The 18,543-nt window shown below is 38.1% G+C and overlaps 1 protein-coding gene across 1 annotated transcript in view; it reads left to right on the top strand.

The window, feature by feature from the left end:
- Nucleotides 1-1,264: 1,264 nt before the first annotated feature.
- jak1 (Janus kinase 1) overlaps nt 1,265-18,543 on the top strand; it is a 41,457-nt gene continuing 24,178 nt past the window's right edge. The window contains exons 1-10 of the mRNA XM_046049742.1: nt 1,265-1,522; nt 8,372-8,583; nt 10,896-11,019; nt 13,031-13,184; nt 13,709-13,872; nt 14,268-14,536; nt 15,358-15,479; nt 16,157-16,339; nt 16,918-17,075; nt 17,927-18,041. Coding sequence (XP_045905698.1) covers nt 8,379-8,583; nt 10,896-11,019; nt 13,031-13,184; nt 13,709-13,872; nt 14,268-14,536; nt 15,358-15,479; nt 16,157-16,339; nt 16,918-17,075; nt 17,927-18,041 — 1,494 coding nt within the window. The 5' untranslated portion in view covers nt 1,265-1,522; nt 8,372-8,378. The remainder of the gene's footprint in view (nt 1,523-8,371; nt 8,584-10,895; nt 11,020-13,030; nt 13,185-13,708; nt 13,873-14,267; nt 14,537-15,357; nt 15,480-16,156; nt 16,340-16,917; nt 17,076-17,926; nt 18,042-18,543) is intronic.

Genomic DNA, 18,543 nt, shown 5'->3' with positions numbered 1-18,543 from the left:
GGAGAGCAAGAGTCATGATTTCCTCCTTGTTACAAATTAATTTTTATAAGGGGAAACGGATGTATTACATAACTTGGAGCAGAATCTCACAGTATGGATATGAAGTGTTGTATGCCTAAACACATTTAGGATGTAGGCACTGCTTTGCTAGTGGAATGTAGTCTCAGAGTTTCCATTAAAAAAAGAACACATCCAAAAGGACAGTTATGCAAAAGAGATGGGGCCCCCTGTAGTGGTTATTTCAAACACAGGGTATTGCTACATGTTATCAGGTTTGGAAACACAATAGCGCAAACAAAGATCTGGAAGGAACTACCTACATTTTTGCCACCCACAGAATGGCAAATATGAACGATGAAGGATGATCCCCCCGATACAGTGTTCGGAAGGTGTGCACTGTGTAGTCCACGAAAGTGAAATACCCTTATTTGTTCCCCTGTCTTTGTGAGTTGTTTTTGTCACTTAAGAGGACTAGATTGATTTTCCTTAATCTTTATCATTCTCTTCCACTCAAAAATATGTTTTGCTCATTATTACTGCACTTGGATATTTGACCTCCGTTTGCAAAATGATTTATACTTTGACACTCTTAGGCTGTTTTCAGATTCCCCCCCTAAAGAGGGAACATGTCACCTTAACCTTCACCTAATCTGAGTTTCAGAAGGTGTACCTAAAAGCATCATTTTGTGACATCACAACTAGTATGGAAGCAGATCATGGTCCAGCATGGAACATACACACACACTTTATGTCTTCAAATGTGTCTGTAGGGGATCCTTTACTGTAAACATTACATGATTTACACCAACCCTAACCAAAATCCAAGTCTTAACCTTAACATTTTATTGAAACTGTTCTTTATTTATTCATTTATTATTCGTTCATTTACTGAGCTTCCTTGAATCAGATCAAATGGCCTGCCTCAGCAGAGTTGCCCAGCTGTAATGAGAATGTAGAAGTTCAAATTTCCATTTCTTCTGGATGATTTAAATACTTTTCAGTCCCTAACCTTGGAAACAGCAATTGACAATTGTGTTCATATGGGGGCCACCTTTTTGTCTCCAAATGAGTGAGTCCCCATTGTGCGAATACATTTCTGTGCCCACAACATAAGTAAAAAGGCAGGCACACTTTCAGTGTCTAGGTCCAGAGTGCAGCAAAGGGTTAATATCGTCATCTTGAGTGACGGGCTAAATAGCCAATCAGTTGCCTCATTTTTTCAGACGGCCACTGCGTTGTTTTCGGGAAAGGGGACGTTACTTGTCAGGAAGGGCTAGCAAGAGCAGACGTTGTCTGCGTTTCAGCTGAAGCGACCAAAAGTCATTAAATTCCGTGGAATAAACCCAACATTTTTTTCCATTTGGATACAGGATATTTTTTTGGGGAAGTTTTGGAATCAAATAACCGACAAGCGATACTAAAAATCCTTCTACAGAGGAGCTCCAACTTGGTTGAAGCGTTTAACGTTAATGTACTAAACGAAACGGAAGTAACTTGCCAGCTGTCTGGCTGAGCTTGCGAGGTGAGTAAATAACCGTTTATTAAATGTTCCCATCGGGGGAAAAAATGTTTGTCTACTGGTCACGTAAACACATGCACTTGTTTGTCATCTTTCTCCGTTGTTGTCAAGTGGGGAAATGTGCAGCTGCTGGTTGCTTTGAACATATAAGTTAACTGGCTAAACAAGCTAATGTCATCCAGCGTTAGTCTACTTGGCATGATAGCATTGAGACTTCATCCATGTTCAGTGGCACAATACAGGCCGATAAATGCTGGGCTAATGTACGGTGTGAAATGTAATTTAGGACTGAAAGTTAGGACTTTATAGACAGAGGACAAAATATTAAGCAGATGTTAGAATATGATGCAATACGATATCCCAGACTACGGCCTACTCTTGTATAAAAAAGTTTGACATCCAACACAGTAAAAATGGAGTTAAGTGGTTCGATTTAAAATATAAAACTTATATTATTATTGAATTTTTCTGTTAACTGGAATTTTACACATTAACGTTAACAGTACTAGTAGAGATTGTCTCTTTTGACCGAAGGTGTCACTTTTAATTTAGCCCCCCGACGATTGGTCAATTAATCCATTAGCCCACTTTCAGACAGAAAGTAAATGTTAAAGATTTTGATAAGCGATTCAATATTTCAGGCAAACATGGTCAAAATTCACTGGTTCCATCTTAAATGTGAATATTTTCTCTTTTTGTTGCTTGTAAGTTATGTGATAATAAACTGAATATCTACTACTACTTTTGGGTTTGTGATTTTTAGTCTTGACTAATTAACGTTATGATATATTAAACTCATCACCTTGGATTTTTGACATTTCATAGACCATGTAATTAATTAGTTGATAAAATAGTGATACATTAAATACCAATATTGTAATAAATCATACAAAATCGTGACAGCGAAGGGTAAGTAGCTTCACATATTTGAGGTTGAAAAAGTAGGCACTTCCTTCTGAGGACGCGCGCGCACACACACACACACACACACAATTTCTGGCTTTACCACTAGTCACTAAAATGTCAAACAATGAAAGAACGTGGTTTCTTGCAGCTCTCCCCTGTTGTACTCTTGACAGAAACTTGGAACTGCCAGACTTTGAACATTTAAAGCACTTTTAACCACACTTTTGTTTGATCACCATTTTATTGATATTAGAATGAACAAGTGGCAGGCTTAATTTCGGAGCTATTTGATTTTTAGTAATTACACTTTCATTAACCAAAATGTGGTTGTGTGTGTTTTAATAACTGAAGATTTTATTTTTCACCCAAACGTAGGCTGTGGCTAAAATTAAGTAAAATGAATTGACATTTGAAATAATGTAGATATGAATTAATAATTTGACATTTTTTAATGTAGGCTTCTTTGAAATGGGCTAGTGATCAAAACTAAACAGTCATAGTAGTTTGAGCTTCTCAGTTTTTAAGCTTTTGAGGTTCATTTCAGTTAAAGAAAAGAAATAGGCCCACCTTTTTGGTATTCCCCATGATAACGTGATATTTAACATCAAAGAGTACTAAATTCACTTACTTGACCTTTTCTTGTAATAATCAAGTGGCCTCTGTGACGTTTTTGCTTTACCAACCTCTTGTCTGCCCACTGTATTTTCATTTCAGGCTCATTGGTTTTTCAGATTTCAAGTGAGCCATGGTGTAGCACATTTTGCTGAAATGAAAAAAATTTGATCCTTTTCCATTTCCTGCCCATCTAAATTACAACATAAGTATAGTGCTCCTTAACTTGTATTTAAGTTTCTAAAATTCAGTGGCATGGATTATGAACTAACAATACCTACTCTGAATTGGCATTACCTACTAAGAAAGTAGTCATTGCCATATAAAATGTCCTTAAGGTAACATTTCACTAGCAAGTTTCACTGATTAGTTTCTACTTTTCGGGTTTAAAGTCTCTTAATCAGAGAAATTACTTGTTGATGGTGTCAGAACACTAGAAATCTTATTTAAGAACTAATGCTTCACTGTGAAGTTAATATTTAGATGAAATTATTGATATTGTGGTTATGGTGAAATTAAACAGCTGGCTAAAGCATCAATCATGAATTATATTTGTTGCCCATAAAAATCAAGAAATGCAGGGAGTCAATAAAGGAGAGCCCATAATGAAGATCAAGAAAGCTTGAATATCTGACCATTACAGCACTTAATCATGGTTTTGTTAGTTTCGTTTTCTTTTGGTGCAAAATAGTACAATAGAACTAATGTTATGAACCTTCGTATAAAAGTAGTTTCAGATTTTGAGTGCATGTGTCCTAACTCGACTGAGGTATACCAATTAAGTAGTGATAACAAATGAACACCCTTAATGTCAATATTCTTATATATGGGTGCTGAATCACCAAAAACAGGTACAGAAAAATCCTTGAAAGGATAGTGCACTCATTAAATGACTTATTAATGCTGACACATGTTGGGGGATGTCCTATCTAAGCATGCACCCTTGACACCGTGATGCAACAAAGCACTGACATTATTTAAGTGCAGGCATGTAGCCATGTTACAGACAAAAATCACAGAAACTGATGAAAGAAATGTGCACAAAACAAAAGCGCAAGAATGAGACTAATTCTAATTTACTCAAAAAAAAAATAAAAAATCATCCTGTGTTGCAACTGTCAGTGTCACACAAGAAACACATCAATGCCAGATGTTTAAAGTCCAAATAATCTTCTTGTGTCTAAAAATAAACAAACATAAAAGCCTTACCTTACTCTGCCATGAAGTGTAATTAAATCCAATAGGGTTGAGCATGTGTAATCTGGTAGAGGTTTGGCAACACAGTTTCCACTGCGGGAGCTGTCCCTTAGCATTTACTTGGAAGCCCTGAAAGAAAGAAACAAAATCTTTTATTTATGTTTTTTATCTAACTCGTTTAATTTCAGCTTGACTGTATTTTGCTATACGGTCGAGAGTGGGAACAAAGGCAGAAAAATTATAATGTATTTTAAAAATAGTTTTAATACATCTTTAAGGACTTATTTTAACCATTGGCAACTTTTATTAATCAATGGGTAGAAGTAATTTCACCTATGTTTTGATCACACCCACTCAGTTGAGGGTGTGGTTATGATTCACGAGTTAAAAATTGCCTGCAGATATTGCTTACAAGCCTCTATCAGTGCACCTGCCATATGCTCTTGTTTAATTGAGTTGAACTTTTTTTTAATCCTTATGCTTTAATTGAAATGTACATCAGCGGTATTTGGCAAGGTTTACCTTCAGAGACACTTTTTGATACAAGGTGATTAGAGTGTTATGAGTTTTGTGATGTATGCCAAAGTGTCCATCAGAACAGAAGACTTGATTTAGATATATTTATCAGTTTGTTTTAATTTCTGCATTACAGAAAACACTATGAATTAGAACATTTGTGATGTCATTGTTTTTGCTAGGGCTCAACATTTCATGTGCTCGACGTTCTTGACTATTTTAAAGCTGACTGTTTTCTCGGACTGTTGGCCACTTGAATGGCTGTGTGGCCTTGTTTTATAACCCCGGTAGGGGAACAGGATAATCATTGCTTACCTTGATTATTTATCATGATGCTTTGTATAACTAAATGGCCACTGTCTGCAGCTTTTCACCAGAGTAGGCAGTGTATTGAAAAACTCACAAAACACCTAAGAAACCAATGATAAGCTGTCAACCCAGGGTTGCATGGGCATAATAAAAGTCAGACACAATTGACTTTGCTGCAAGAGTTTTACTTTGGAAAGTAGCTACAGGTAGTTTTGTATGAGAGAAAGTTGTGATAGGGAAGAGGTGTCTCATTCTATCTCAGTTTCACTTTCTTGTTCTTTAACAGCACTTTGTCCTCATGATGCTTGTTGTAGAAATAGCTGTTTGGCAAACATTAGTCAGCTATATGACTTTATATCCGTGCTCTGACGTCACAAACACTGAACACACCTGTCACCTGTCCTGTTCTGTTTCTGGTTTAACAGCACTGTTAAACCAGAAACAGAACGGCTACACCTTATTTTTTTTATGTGGTCTATGGGCTACACACAGCAAACACCATAATATTGTCACTGGCCTCCATGCTGCTTTCTACTGTTTACTCAGCCTGCTTAATGATGTGTTCTTGTCGAATGTGATACATCAGAGACAAACAGAAAACACAAACTCGTCTACTGGCAATGTCAGGAGCCAGTCTCTTATTCTTAGTAGGTTTACTTGCGTTAAAAAAAACAAACCTGCATGTGTTTTTTTTTGATGTTCAAACTTGATCGGCTGGTGAAAATCTCAATTTACATTATACATTGTACATAGTGTATATAGCCTAATCATTTCATGTATAAAAGCACTAGCATCAGATGATGCAATAATAAGAGGTCCAGTCCACCCAAGCTACAAAACCCTGTAGTTTGGGTGGACTTAGAAACTGAAGATTTTAGTGACAACATGCACGCCTCAATACCACCACCAAAGAGCTAAAACTATAAGAATATTAATCTATTTGTTTATTGACAGAACATTAACTGCCAACTATTCTGATAATTGCTTAATCATTTGTCATTTTTAGGAAATAGCCCAATGTAAGAAATTCTCTGCTTCCATCTTTTTTTTCTATTTATACTTACTTTATTTTACTTATTATAGACCAAACTATTAACTGATTAATCTTGAAAATAATAGCAAGATTAATTGATAATGAAAGTAAGCATTGTAGCCCTAACACATTATTTGATTCTTTCTTGTCACCATGACGCAAATGGAGGCAGTGTTTGTGTTTATCTGTGTCTTTTATGTAGATTTAATTTTACCCACACCTGAATCACCTACGTCAGGATTGTCTGTCTATCACTAGTTACATTATAAGCTGCTCCAAGGTCTTGTTTTGTTAGCCAGAAATAATAGTTACATTCATTTTACCTTTCCTTAAAACAATGGCATGCAGACAAAGCAGAATGACTTCACTCAAGAAGGCAGGGAAGAACTGTCAATCCTTTTTCCAGCTGAAGTGGACTTCACTCTAATAAAACTGGCATCAGATCAGTTCCACCAGTCTAAACCAGTCCTGATATAAAGGAGACATTTATGCATTTAACTAATAGTACACATCTATATGAGAAGAAAGAGGAAGAGATAGGGACATTGACACACTGACTGATGAACTAACTCGATGTAGAAAGCAGATAGATGACTCACTGAAAATATCTTCTGAAGAAATTCAGCTGTAATACATGAGAAGGATGAGAAATAATGACTGTTAGATGACATGCGACTTGCCAGGCTGACTACTTTGCTTACCCATGGTAATGTCTGAGAATTGGCACACACAAGATCATATGATTTTATCTGATTTCTATGATAATAGTTTGGCAGTTGATTTGAATGTGATCGTTTAAGGTTAGTGTAAAATGGGATGTGTTTAGAAGGGGAGAATAATTCCCTGTCCTTGGTACTTTAATAAATGGAATGTATTCGTCAGCCTTTAAACTAACTAGCCTATGAAATGCTTATCAATGTTTGCTACACGTTATATTTTGTCTAGGGCTTATGGCAAAATTCATTATCACCATGATTTTCATCATACATTGAGATCACAATTATTTAAAATCAAATCCTTAATTTTTAAGTTTATAGTTAGTGTTTTATTGCCTTTTTCTTTGAAGCTGTAGAAAGTCTCGGGTAGTAAGTACGAAGTAGTGTAAATGGTAAGGAAGGTTTACCTGCTGTCTATACCAAATGCGTTTTACCTGTGTACCGGCGTAGCACTTAATAGGCAATGTTTTGGCATTTTATGTCTTATTAGACAGATCCTGTAGAAATATAACAGAAAATAAGGGGAGAGAGATGGGGAACAACAAGCAGCACATGGCCTCAGCTGGACATGAGTAGTTTAGGGTTTAGTTTGACACCCTTGGCTTGGTATCTAAATCAGTGCAGCTGTTTACACAGTCATAAAACGGCTTGTATTCAGATGTGTATGTGCATCTTTTCCAGTATGCACTTAACAACATAATTATGTCAGCGTTTCGCACTGGATTTTGTAAGCCTGTGGTTGGTGGACATTGGAGCCTCTAGTAGGGTCCAGGGGAGTGAAATGCATCAATCTGGTGCACTATGAAGCACTAGCTCTATGAAGAACTTTGTGCTCTTGTAAACTATTTAACAGACATGGCAAAAAAGTCATTCCCACAAAGCTTTGTAACCGAGACGGAGGTTAAAGCAGTTCTCAAATGGTCAAAACACAAAATAGACTAGAACAAAAATTTGAGCCATCAAAGACCTGTGAACAAAGCAGTACTGTGGGTAAATGGATCCAGTGTAAACGCTGAAAAAAGATCTCACTGGTGCTTTTTCTATGCAGCCAGTGTAGAAAAGCAATTAGATTCATCCATTAGAAGCTCAAACTCCTTGCAGCTCTGCGCAGGAACGATTTGTCTTCCGTTGATGTCATCAGCTCAGTTGAGAGGCTGACATCATTTAACATGCACTGTAGTGAGACAGCACTGGATCCTGTGTGCATTTTTGGGCTCTGCACAGGTTAATGAACATTGAACTCAGAGTCTTTGCTGCTGTTTGATGAGCTCACCATATGATCAATACTTTTGCCGTACTGTCTCACACACACACACACACACACACACACACACACACACACACACACACACTTGATTGAATGTTAACTACTCAGTGGTCATCCCATTTCCTCAAACTTTGTTGATTTTATAAGAATTAGCCGTGTGTTTTATCATCATTTATGAACTGACTTAAATTCAAAGCTTACGTTGTTGTACACAAAAAGCTATGACCTTTTTAAAGCTAATGTTTAATGTAACATTGCCATTTCCTTCATTTCACTTTTTCACTTCACTCATCCAGTGTCTGAATGCCAACTCTGTGGGTGATGGAGTTGAGCAGGCAACTCTGTGGGAAGATGAGGAGGTCCAGTAGGAGAGCCCAGATCTCTTCTTCACCTACTGCCACATGCGGCCTGGAGATCCACTTTTATACACCGGAGATGCACCAGCTAGAGTACCTGAAAGGCTGCTACACTGTGGAGGAGATCTGTGTGGAGGCTGCAAAGAAATGCTGTGAGTGACAAAATCTAATTTTACTCCGCTTGTTGATATAGTCTTTGTTTATTCCAGTAATGAAAGATGTGTTGTCGATTTTACTGTGAATATGTATGCGGAAAATGGGTAATTTGTAGGGGTGGGGGGAAAAAATCGATACAGCATAGTATTGTGATATTTGCCATGGCAATACTGTATCGATACACGGACACCAAGTATCGATATTTTAGTATATAAATTGCAGATGGGAGTTTTAACTTTTTGGTACTAGAATAATAAAATCTATTGCTTTTTTAGTCCACTAGAAAACTTAACAGGACCATATAGAGGACTGAAAAAGTGATATGAACAAACAGAGAAATGTATCTTTTTAGATAAACAGATGTTGACAAAGTTTGACTTTAGGGACCTAATTGGAAGTTGGGGAAAAGGTAATAAATTGCAATATATTTCAATATATTTTAAAATCGCAAAAAAACCCGAATCTCAACATAAATATCATGATAATATCTTATCGGGGGGCCTCTGGTGATTCCCACCCCTAGTAATTAGGTAATAAAATCACCAGGTGTACATCTTATGTCGCCACTCTTAAATGGCATTGCATTGGGCTGATAACCAGTAATCTGCCAGGCCGTGGCTTTGGTCAAGTAGTGGCCAAAGGTGTGGCGATGGAGCAGTGGATAAGACACATGCCTTAACACCTAGTTGCTCCAGAGGCGTGCGACCTCTGACATATATAGCAGATAGATAAAAGAGTCAGCTAAATTAATTAATGTAATGTAGTGAAGGTTACAGACAACATTAAAAGTTCTCTCTTACTTTCTGTAGTTAGTTTGGTTGGTTGGTGCCCTGGTAGAGTAGTGTGCCTCCTGTCACAAAAAATGGGAAGCATGCGGACATCCAGAGCTTACGCCTACCCCCTTTGATGGCGATTCTTTTGTCACGCGGACACTAGCCGTCCCTTGCATACTTGCAGACGCAGAAATTATAATCCTTTTTGTAATTCCTGTGAAAAACTCTCAGCCTTTGACTTTAAAGTTAAGAGGTTCTGCTCTTTTTCCTGTGACTCACTTGATGAAATGTGGCAATGCAAAGTTAATTGTTTTGTGAGGGATAAGTGTTCCAGTTACACTTTCACAGAAGAGAACCTCTCTCTGTCTGTCACTGATCTCAAATCCGTGTATACAAATTCATAAGTGCTATTATTCAGCTGTCAACGTGTGAAATAAAATGCATTACACTGGACCATGGACATCATGGTTGCTTGAGAATTAATGACTCTTCTTAATATTATAATAATAGCACACTTCACTGCTGAAAATCAATTGCAACCACATTTCTTAACCGACTAGGGACTTTTAGAAGAGGTTTTTCTCTCTATGCCCAACCATTAGTAATGTTAACAGACTGGTTAAGCCTAGTTCACACTACATGATTTTAAGGCCGATTTGGCGGTCGGAGAGCTCGGTGACCAATCAGCGATCGATCATGGGTCGCCAGTCGTTTTGTGTGAACTACTCAACGACGCATCAAAACGGCTTCCCAACACATTTCTAACACATCGCCAACGCCCGCACGATATCTTGCATGCCAGATATCTGGAAGAGTCGGCCGACTCAACATCCACATCCAGCCAATGAGAGCAGACAGCTGGCAGAGCAGGCAGCTACTTTTTCTCTGCAGAACACTTTTTACTCTCCTCCAGCTCTCCTCCAGCTCTCTCTAGCTTAGACGATCCCTGCTACCTGCGTGTGGTAATCCACTCTTTCACCCATATTCTTTGTCTTTACAATTGCTATCTTTATAATAACAAACAACAGCTGTTTCGTGTGTAGGTTCGCATGTCACATTTCACGTATGTTTTCTTGACAAAATGTGGTTTGGAGACCAGCGTCGGGTGACAAGCCGCTGTCGGCTCGTGTAGTGTGTGACCCCCCGTCACCGATCAGTCACGTAGTGTGAAGCACAGCCATCGGCCGACGCTGAAAGTGGTGTAGTCTGCACAAGCTTTTAGCTGACTCTTGTTAGCTGGCCTAGGATGAAAATAGTTCTTTTCATATCAGGCACTTAAAACATAACATTAAATGCAGAAATTTCTGAGAAAGTGTTCTCTAAAACATTTTATCTCTGCCTAAGTAACTAAACATGTAACTGTGTAACTTTGTGAGATTAAGATGGCGGAGTGAGTATGTTTCTGTTTATCTTGTTTCATAAGCAGATTGTTTGCTGTTGCTCTTAAATCCTCTGTTTGGGCAGCCTCTGTCCCAATACAGCAATCGTTCTGAATATTCTATGTTTTTTTTCTTAATTTCTTTTTCCCTTCTCAGCAATCTCTCCCTTGTGCCATAACCTATTTGGTCTGTACAATGAGACAACTGGCTTGTGGTACCCTCCCAACTATGAGATCAACATCACAGAGGAAACCAGTGTCAAGTTGCACTATCGCATGAGGTAAGAATGGTATCCCAGCATCTACTGACTACATTGGACTTGAATATTATGATTTCTTTTTGGCCATTAATCTTGATATGATTGTCTGATATCTCAAACAGTGTTTAGAATTCAGCAAATGAAGGTTAAATGAAGGTTAGCAGTGCTTTAGAGAGGGCTGTTTTAAACCTTTGGTGATAAACTAATCTAATGATATAATAGGCATAGAAGGAATTTAGAATAAGGCAGTGAGTCACTCATGTCTTATATCCTGTGATGCCAAGAGTAGAGTCTGACTCCATATTTGTCAGGAATCAGACTCTGGAGAGAAAATTTTGAGACAGCAATGTAATATTTATACCTGACTGGATTTCTATGAAGAGAGTCCTTCAGATAATCCTTTCGAAAGGTTGAGTAGCATTTCATGCAATGGGGGAAAAAAACATTAATGTGATGTCAATTGCACTTCCTCTTTCTCTGTGCTCTGCGTTGACGGTGGCTAGTGGAGAGAAAAGCGAGTGTGCATAGAGTGTAACTGTGGCATGTGGTGTTTTGTGTGTATGTGTTTGTTGCTGCAACCTACTTTGGGTACTGTAGTGCAGTCTGCCAAATTTTTATTATGGTCAAGTCTCGATATACACACAATCTTTATGCATAAACAAATGTTCGACACAAAGACACAGGGATTGAATTGCCACAAGGATGTCTTTAACTAAGCAATAGATTGCTTGAAAGCCATGTATGTCTGTAGAAAACTTTGTGCCAATCCAAATGTTGACATATTTCACTGGATAAGTGAAATATCCTCTGTGGACCATGCGTGTTTGCAGAATGTCATGGGAATCCATCATTACCGACATTACAATCACTAAAAGGAAACTTAAGGGTAACATTGTTGCCCCAAAAATGCTGGCTGCTGGTGGGCTGGGGTCTTTCTGTGCGGAGTTGATGCATTTTCCATGTGTCCTATGGGTTTCCTACATTGAGTGACATTGTCTTCCAATGAGTCCCATCTGTATCAAAAAGCATCATATTTTCATGACCTCTTACTGAATGTTTCTCTTTGGCCAATAAAGTTTCAGTAGTGCTATCATTATTATATGCGTGCCTGTTGGCTGAATATTGCTGGTCGCAAGATTTCTTTTGTCTTTTGTTTACTTTTTTGCATGTTTTTCAAATGTCCTCTTGATTTGTATAACCAGTTTCCTGGTCCACTGCTCCAAAACTGCTGGTCTGGGCCGGTATAGGCAGACATCTGTGACGCTGAACAGATAGAGATGATGTATTTCCTTTGAAAAGCATAGGCTTGCTGAAAAATTGCATAATTTCAGAGAAAACAGGAAAATAGGTCAAAACCTGAAAGAACTTAAATGTTAGCTAGCACTCAAATTCTATAATGGGCTGGGTGATCTTTGCATGAAAAGAGAAAGTGGAGATGGCAAAATTATGAAAAATTTAAATGGGCAAGTGTTTGTCATGGACATAACTACTTTGTTATACTTTAATCACTTCAGACAATAGAGGAGGCAATAGAGCACTTCCTGTTGCATTGGTCTTTGTGCACGCTCAGGTGCATAACAAAGCCCATAAGCTTCAGGTTGGTGTTATAAAGCTCATTTATCACTCTTTCGTGTTGACTGCTTCAGGCACATTTGCACCTTTTTGTTTAGTACTTACTAGTAGTTCAGCAGCATTCATAAAATGATCCAGAGTTCAGTTCATCTTTTCAATTTCAAATTTCCCTGCTGGCATGCATTTCTCGCTTTTCACTAAAGGCAGAAATCCCATCAATGCAGACTCAAGGCCTACCTTGTTATTTATACAACTGACATCCTCATTAATTTCAGGACAATTTCAAAAGCTAGCTGTGAGTTCCTGGACATGTGAGATCTATATAGTTCATTGTGGAACAACACATGTTATCTTGTTGTGCCACTGAGTATTCTGAGTGCCTTTTTAAAGCCATGCATACTTTCTTGCATGAACACCCTGTATTCATTCTGGTAACCTAGTCATCTTTCTCTCTTGTAAGGTTTTATTTCAGAAACTGGCATGGCTCCACTGAGGGAGAGTCTCCAGTTTGGAGACACTGCATCAGTAAACTCAGAGGAGGACATAGCCCACAGAAAACACCAGAAGGAACACCTTTACTGGATGCTTCCTCTCTCGACTACCTGTTCGCCCAGGTGAAAAAAGAATCAGTTACATTACTTTAAACTGTCATGGGAGTGATTTGCTCTTTCATTGTTGCGGAGGGATGTATTTGGGCAAATCGCCTAAGAAGATTTGACTCTACCAAAACATTTTTTATTTATTATTTCTTTCTTTGAAATACATTTGAAAGTACATTATGATTCAAATGTCAAATATCAGCACAGTTCACAGTTCAGTTTCAAAACAGCAACAGCTGGGAGGAAATGTAACAATACCAGGAAGTGGAGCTTTAAGGACAGCAACAGACAGTCAATTACATTTTTTCAGATCATTAAAATATAAAAAGACTGAAAGAAGTTGAAGCTTCAAATAACAACTGAATTGACTTGTCAGTTGTCCCAAATGCATCTAAATTTCCTGAATTTGTGTGCCACATAAAGAACCAGTATATCTTACAATCTCCAATTTACGATAGAGTTCTTTTTAAGTGCTTATATTTATACATGTTCAGTGTGTCTCTATGTTTGGTAAATATAAATATATGTTTGTTGCTTAGGGCCAACATGACTTTCAAAAAGGTGTGCTTCCGCTGAGGGTGTCTCATTCAGAGGCAGAACAACACGAGATAGAAAATGAGTGTTTGGGCATGGCCGTGCTTGCTATCACTCACTATGCCATAAACATGGATATGCCCCTTTCAACTGCATCCCATGAAATCAGGTAATACACAGACACACCTACAATATTCCTGACTCATCAATTTTGTGGAATGGTTTCCATAGACTTATGATTAATTCCTCTGAAAGGCACTTTCTTGGTGGCACTCGGCCATTTAAACGGCATTTCCACACAACATTTTAAAGGAAGAAGATAATAATATTGGCATGGGCCCAGCTTTATTTGGATCATTTCCAGGATGAATATCATACATGGGGAATACTGCTCATGCATATGTAATACAAGGGTGGTAGCTACTAATGGATACTCTTTAATCCATAGTTTTTGAGAAGTAACACATTATTTATCCTTACCTTCAAAATATTTGCACGAAGCATAGGATTAAAGTAGCTACTGAAAGAAATTGTTCATAAATCTTTCTATCTTAATCCCACCAGCTACAAACGTTTCATCCCAGAATCACTGAACCGCAACATTAAGCAGCGCAACTTTCTGACGCGCATCCGCATCAACAACGTCTTTAAGAAATTCCTCAGTGAATTCAACCGCCGCACAATCCAGGACAGCAACATCACCCTGTACGACCTCAAGATCAAGTACCTGGCCACACTGGAGGGTCTGACCAGCGGCTTGGGCAGCGAGCTGCTTGAGCCAATCTCGCTCATTGTGACGCAGGAAGGAGAGCTCTGCAATGGAGGTTACTATGGTAAGATTTCAGGAAGATGATGAGGGGATGCCCATGATTTTAAATTCTCAGGGACTGTGTGAGATTTGCGGCGTGCAACAGCTCAGTATGGGGTTTGAGATGTCGTTCTACTAGAATTACAGGAGCTTATAGATGACTCAAAAAGAGAACTATTTTTTTTACCAAGATTATCCCTGTGGGATATGATGTAATAAAGATAGCAGAAAATAGTCTTTGTGTCAAGCCACAGGATGGAGATCAATAACGATGATGATGATTATGATTATTATTATTATTATTATTATTATTATTAGACACGATAAGACAAAATATAGTTGCTACTCTACCACATAACTGAGATGATAATTTGTTTGTTTTTATACTCTTATAACAACATTTTAACCAGCTATATAGTGGTAATTTGACAGTGGTTAGTTTGGTATGTTCACAGGCAGAGTACCTGTGGTGTCCCACCCAAAAAAGGTTTGTTGACATTGAAATTACCTTAAACATTGTTTGAGTGCAGATGTCGAAAACCAAAAGTGAAAGGAACACAATGTTTACATGTCTAACCAATGTGTGAAGTTTTTCAAACTTTTTGTTTTTTGTTATTAAGTTATTTTCTTTTAATGTGAACACAGAGTTGCAAAAGCCAAGAAGACATTTTTTCGGTCTAACTTGTCTCTTCATAATTAAGATTTTACAAAATAACAACCAATTAATTAATGTATAAATATATTTCTAGGGATTTATGTGTCCTACAGCCTGTGTGTCCTGTAAATACAGCATTAAAGTATTTGACTGCATGTGTAATGTGCTGTATGTTTGCTTGTTGTTTCAAGGGTACTACAACCACAGCCAAGAGCAGAGCCAGAGTAAGAGTCAGAACATTGAGACAAGCCATGACATGCAGGTCCTGGTTACTGGTACTACTGGCATTTCCTGGAGGAAGAAACCTGTCACAGTGAGTGAAACTATGTGTGTTAGAGATATGATTGCCTGTATTTTCATTAGTTTCAGATAAACTGGCAGTGACAAATAACTGTCAGACAAATCTCTTATCTGGACAGCCTCTCGACAGAACTACACAACAGAACACATGTTTGTATTTAAGATTACAGTAAAGTTGGATAAAGTCACCAGAATACTGATATCATAGAAAGTTATTTTAGGCGTATTAAAAAAGAAACGACATACAAAAATGTCAAAGTCAATATAAAGTCACTAAATCAAGTCCAAAGTTCCCTGTAGGAATATTATACAGAAATGAGAAAATAAGTAAACTAGTGATCCATTTTTTGTATGTTGTAGTGCTTACACACTGTGTCCCATCTGCATACTGCTTTTATTTTCCGTTCAATTCTGCTGTATAATATAACACATCTCCTGCCTTTTGTGATAAATATTTAGCATAATCAATAACAAGCATCACATTTCATATGTAGAAATCAGATACTGAGACAAGACATTTCCTTTTTATTTTGATGATGATAGTGTCAATTAATTTGGAATAGCACTACAGATGTCTTCATTCTGTTACAGTATTTCTTAATTAGAGCTTGAGGTAGCTAGTCCAAATGTGCAAATACTGATGATTTATTTTCTTCCATTGTGTATATCTGCTTTGTTTATCTAAAACAGACGCCTGCAAGCTCTAAAGAAAAGGGCAAGTCAAAGAAGACAAAGTTGGATGGAAAACAGAAAAATGACATAAAGAAAGAGGCGAATGACGGCTGGGTGGTGTTCTGTGACTTCCATGAGATTACACACACTGTCATCAAAGAAGCAACGGTCACCATCTATAGACAGGACAACAAGAGGATGGTGAGACACATATACAAATAAATCAAAGAGCACTGTGTCTCACATGGGATTAACCTCCATATTGTTACTTAGTTTATAAAAACCCCAGGGTTGTGACTCCATTTTAGTTTAGTGTCACATTAAGACAAACAATGTAAACAGACTGTGTTTACATATACAGTGATGTTCTGTCTAGGTATCCAAAACATGTTTAAATATTTGTTCTGTTATGTTCATTGTTACTCCAATGGCCTCAAACCTACATGTCAAAGTTAATACCGTTGACATGTACAGTCATTATAAGATCACTCTGTCTCACTTATATTAGTAACCTGAGCGACCGCCTCTACTTGTTTTCATAGTTTGTGACCAACAGCAGCACTTGTTTGGATTTACCTCATATTGAATCAAAGCCTGGCTCTTGCTACAATGTTATTAGTCATGACTAATGGTGATATCACGCGTCATCATGAAAATGGATTTTGAGTTTTGTAATACATCACACTCTTTTAGACAACCCTCAGGAGAATTGTAGCTTTATAAGAGCTCCTATTCTGATGACCTCTTCCCTCCTTCCTTCCCATCTTTTCTCTTTTCAGGAGTTGCAAATGGCTTCTAGGGATGAGGCTCTGTCCTTTACCGCACTTGTGGATGGGTACTTCAGGCTGACAGTGGATGCCCACCACTACCTGTGCAAGGAGGTTGCCCCTGCTTCTGTGGTGCACAACATCAACAACGGCTGCCACGGTCCCATCTGGTTTGTACTGGCACATTTATTGATGGAGTGTGTGTGTACATGTGCCTGTTTCCACACAAAAAACACAGTGTTATTGGACCCAGGCTGTTTTATTACACACATTCATCATAAGCCAAATGTTGCTGACCTTAATTTGTATTTGCCTATTCCCCGGCACATCACACACGGCTTTTAAAAGATAGTCTAAATTAACGTTTTGTAACAGCGGCTGTTGTCATCTTCATTGTTAACCTAAATTTTGTATTAACTGTTCCATTATAGCAGTTTAAAGCTGGGATAGGCCACAGTGGAGAAACTAGCAAGAGACAGCTAGAATCCAATTATCCAAGTGAATCCAACTGGGATTAAAATCCCTCCCCCCACTTTAGGCCTCCCTCCAAGGCCACTCTCCCAAAAAACATTTTCATGTCCAGTGAATCTCATTTATTAATTAATGTCAGGATTTAAAAAGAATTTCAATAAATGTAACAAAAAATGATTCTGAAATATTAAGTTGCAAACCCATCTTTACGTTTTGTCTTAATGTTGTTTGTATAGTTTTCATTTTTAAAAGGTTTTAGTAACACAAAATTGGTTAATTACAGGTAAACAGATTACTGTATTAATCATTAGAAAGTAAAGTGGTTTGCTCACCACATTGGAAAAACAAAAAAGACCGGTCACAACAAACCAAATACAGTATGAAATACATACAGTAGTAATACTAATTACACATACTTTATACTTACACATACTTACACTACATCTTTCATTGAACCTTGTATTTAAGAATTTAGTCTAACTTTAAATCTTTAATTTACTGTTGACAGAACCCCATTACTGCCCCTATTTATTGCTTTTCCCCTCTCCAGTACGGAGTATGCCATACACAAGCTGCGTCAGGAGGGCAACGAGGAGGGCACCTACATCCTGCGCTGGAGCTGCACTGACTACCAGTACATCATCATCACTGTGGTCTGCACTGAGGTAGTGTACTCAGCTCAGCCTCTCGATCTCTGGACTCAGCTACGGTTCCCTCCTGCTCTGCACTGCAGCCACCAACCTCTTTTTGGAGCATCGAGTCTTTCAGTCTGCCTTGCTCTTCCCCGGCTCTATTTCTGATCACTTCTACCCTGCAATAAATATTCCTCTTTTATATAACTCCAGTCTCCTCCCTCTCTAAGTCCTGCACTTGGGACTTCTAGCCTAGCCGTGAGAAAAGTTAAACACAACCTTTTGGTAACCTGCTTTTATTATATAGCCTACTTGTAAATCAAGTAACAAAGTGCTCTCTCTCTTTTTCTCAGTCACACTCACACCCACACACACACACACACACACACACACACACACACACACACACACACACACACACACACACACGCGCCGTTCATTATCTCTTCCCCCCTCAGGTCTGCCTCACTTATGTAATTGCCAGAACTTTTTGGGCATTCATCCTTTTGTTGTTGTGCTTTAATCTATGAAATAC

Source organism: Micropterus dolomieu, linkage group LG05 (genome assembly GCF_021292245.1).
Source record: "Micropterus dolomieu isolate WLL.071019.BEF.003 ecotype Adirondacks linkage group LG05, ASM2129224v1, whole genome shotgun sequence".
NCBI lineage: Eukaryota > Metazoa > Chordata > Actinopteri > Centrarchiformes > Centrarchidae > Micropterus > Micropterus dolomieu.
This window is presented reverse-complemented; position numbering and strand designations above follow the sequence as displayed.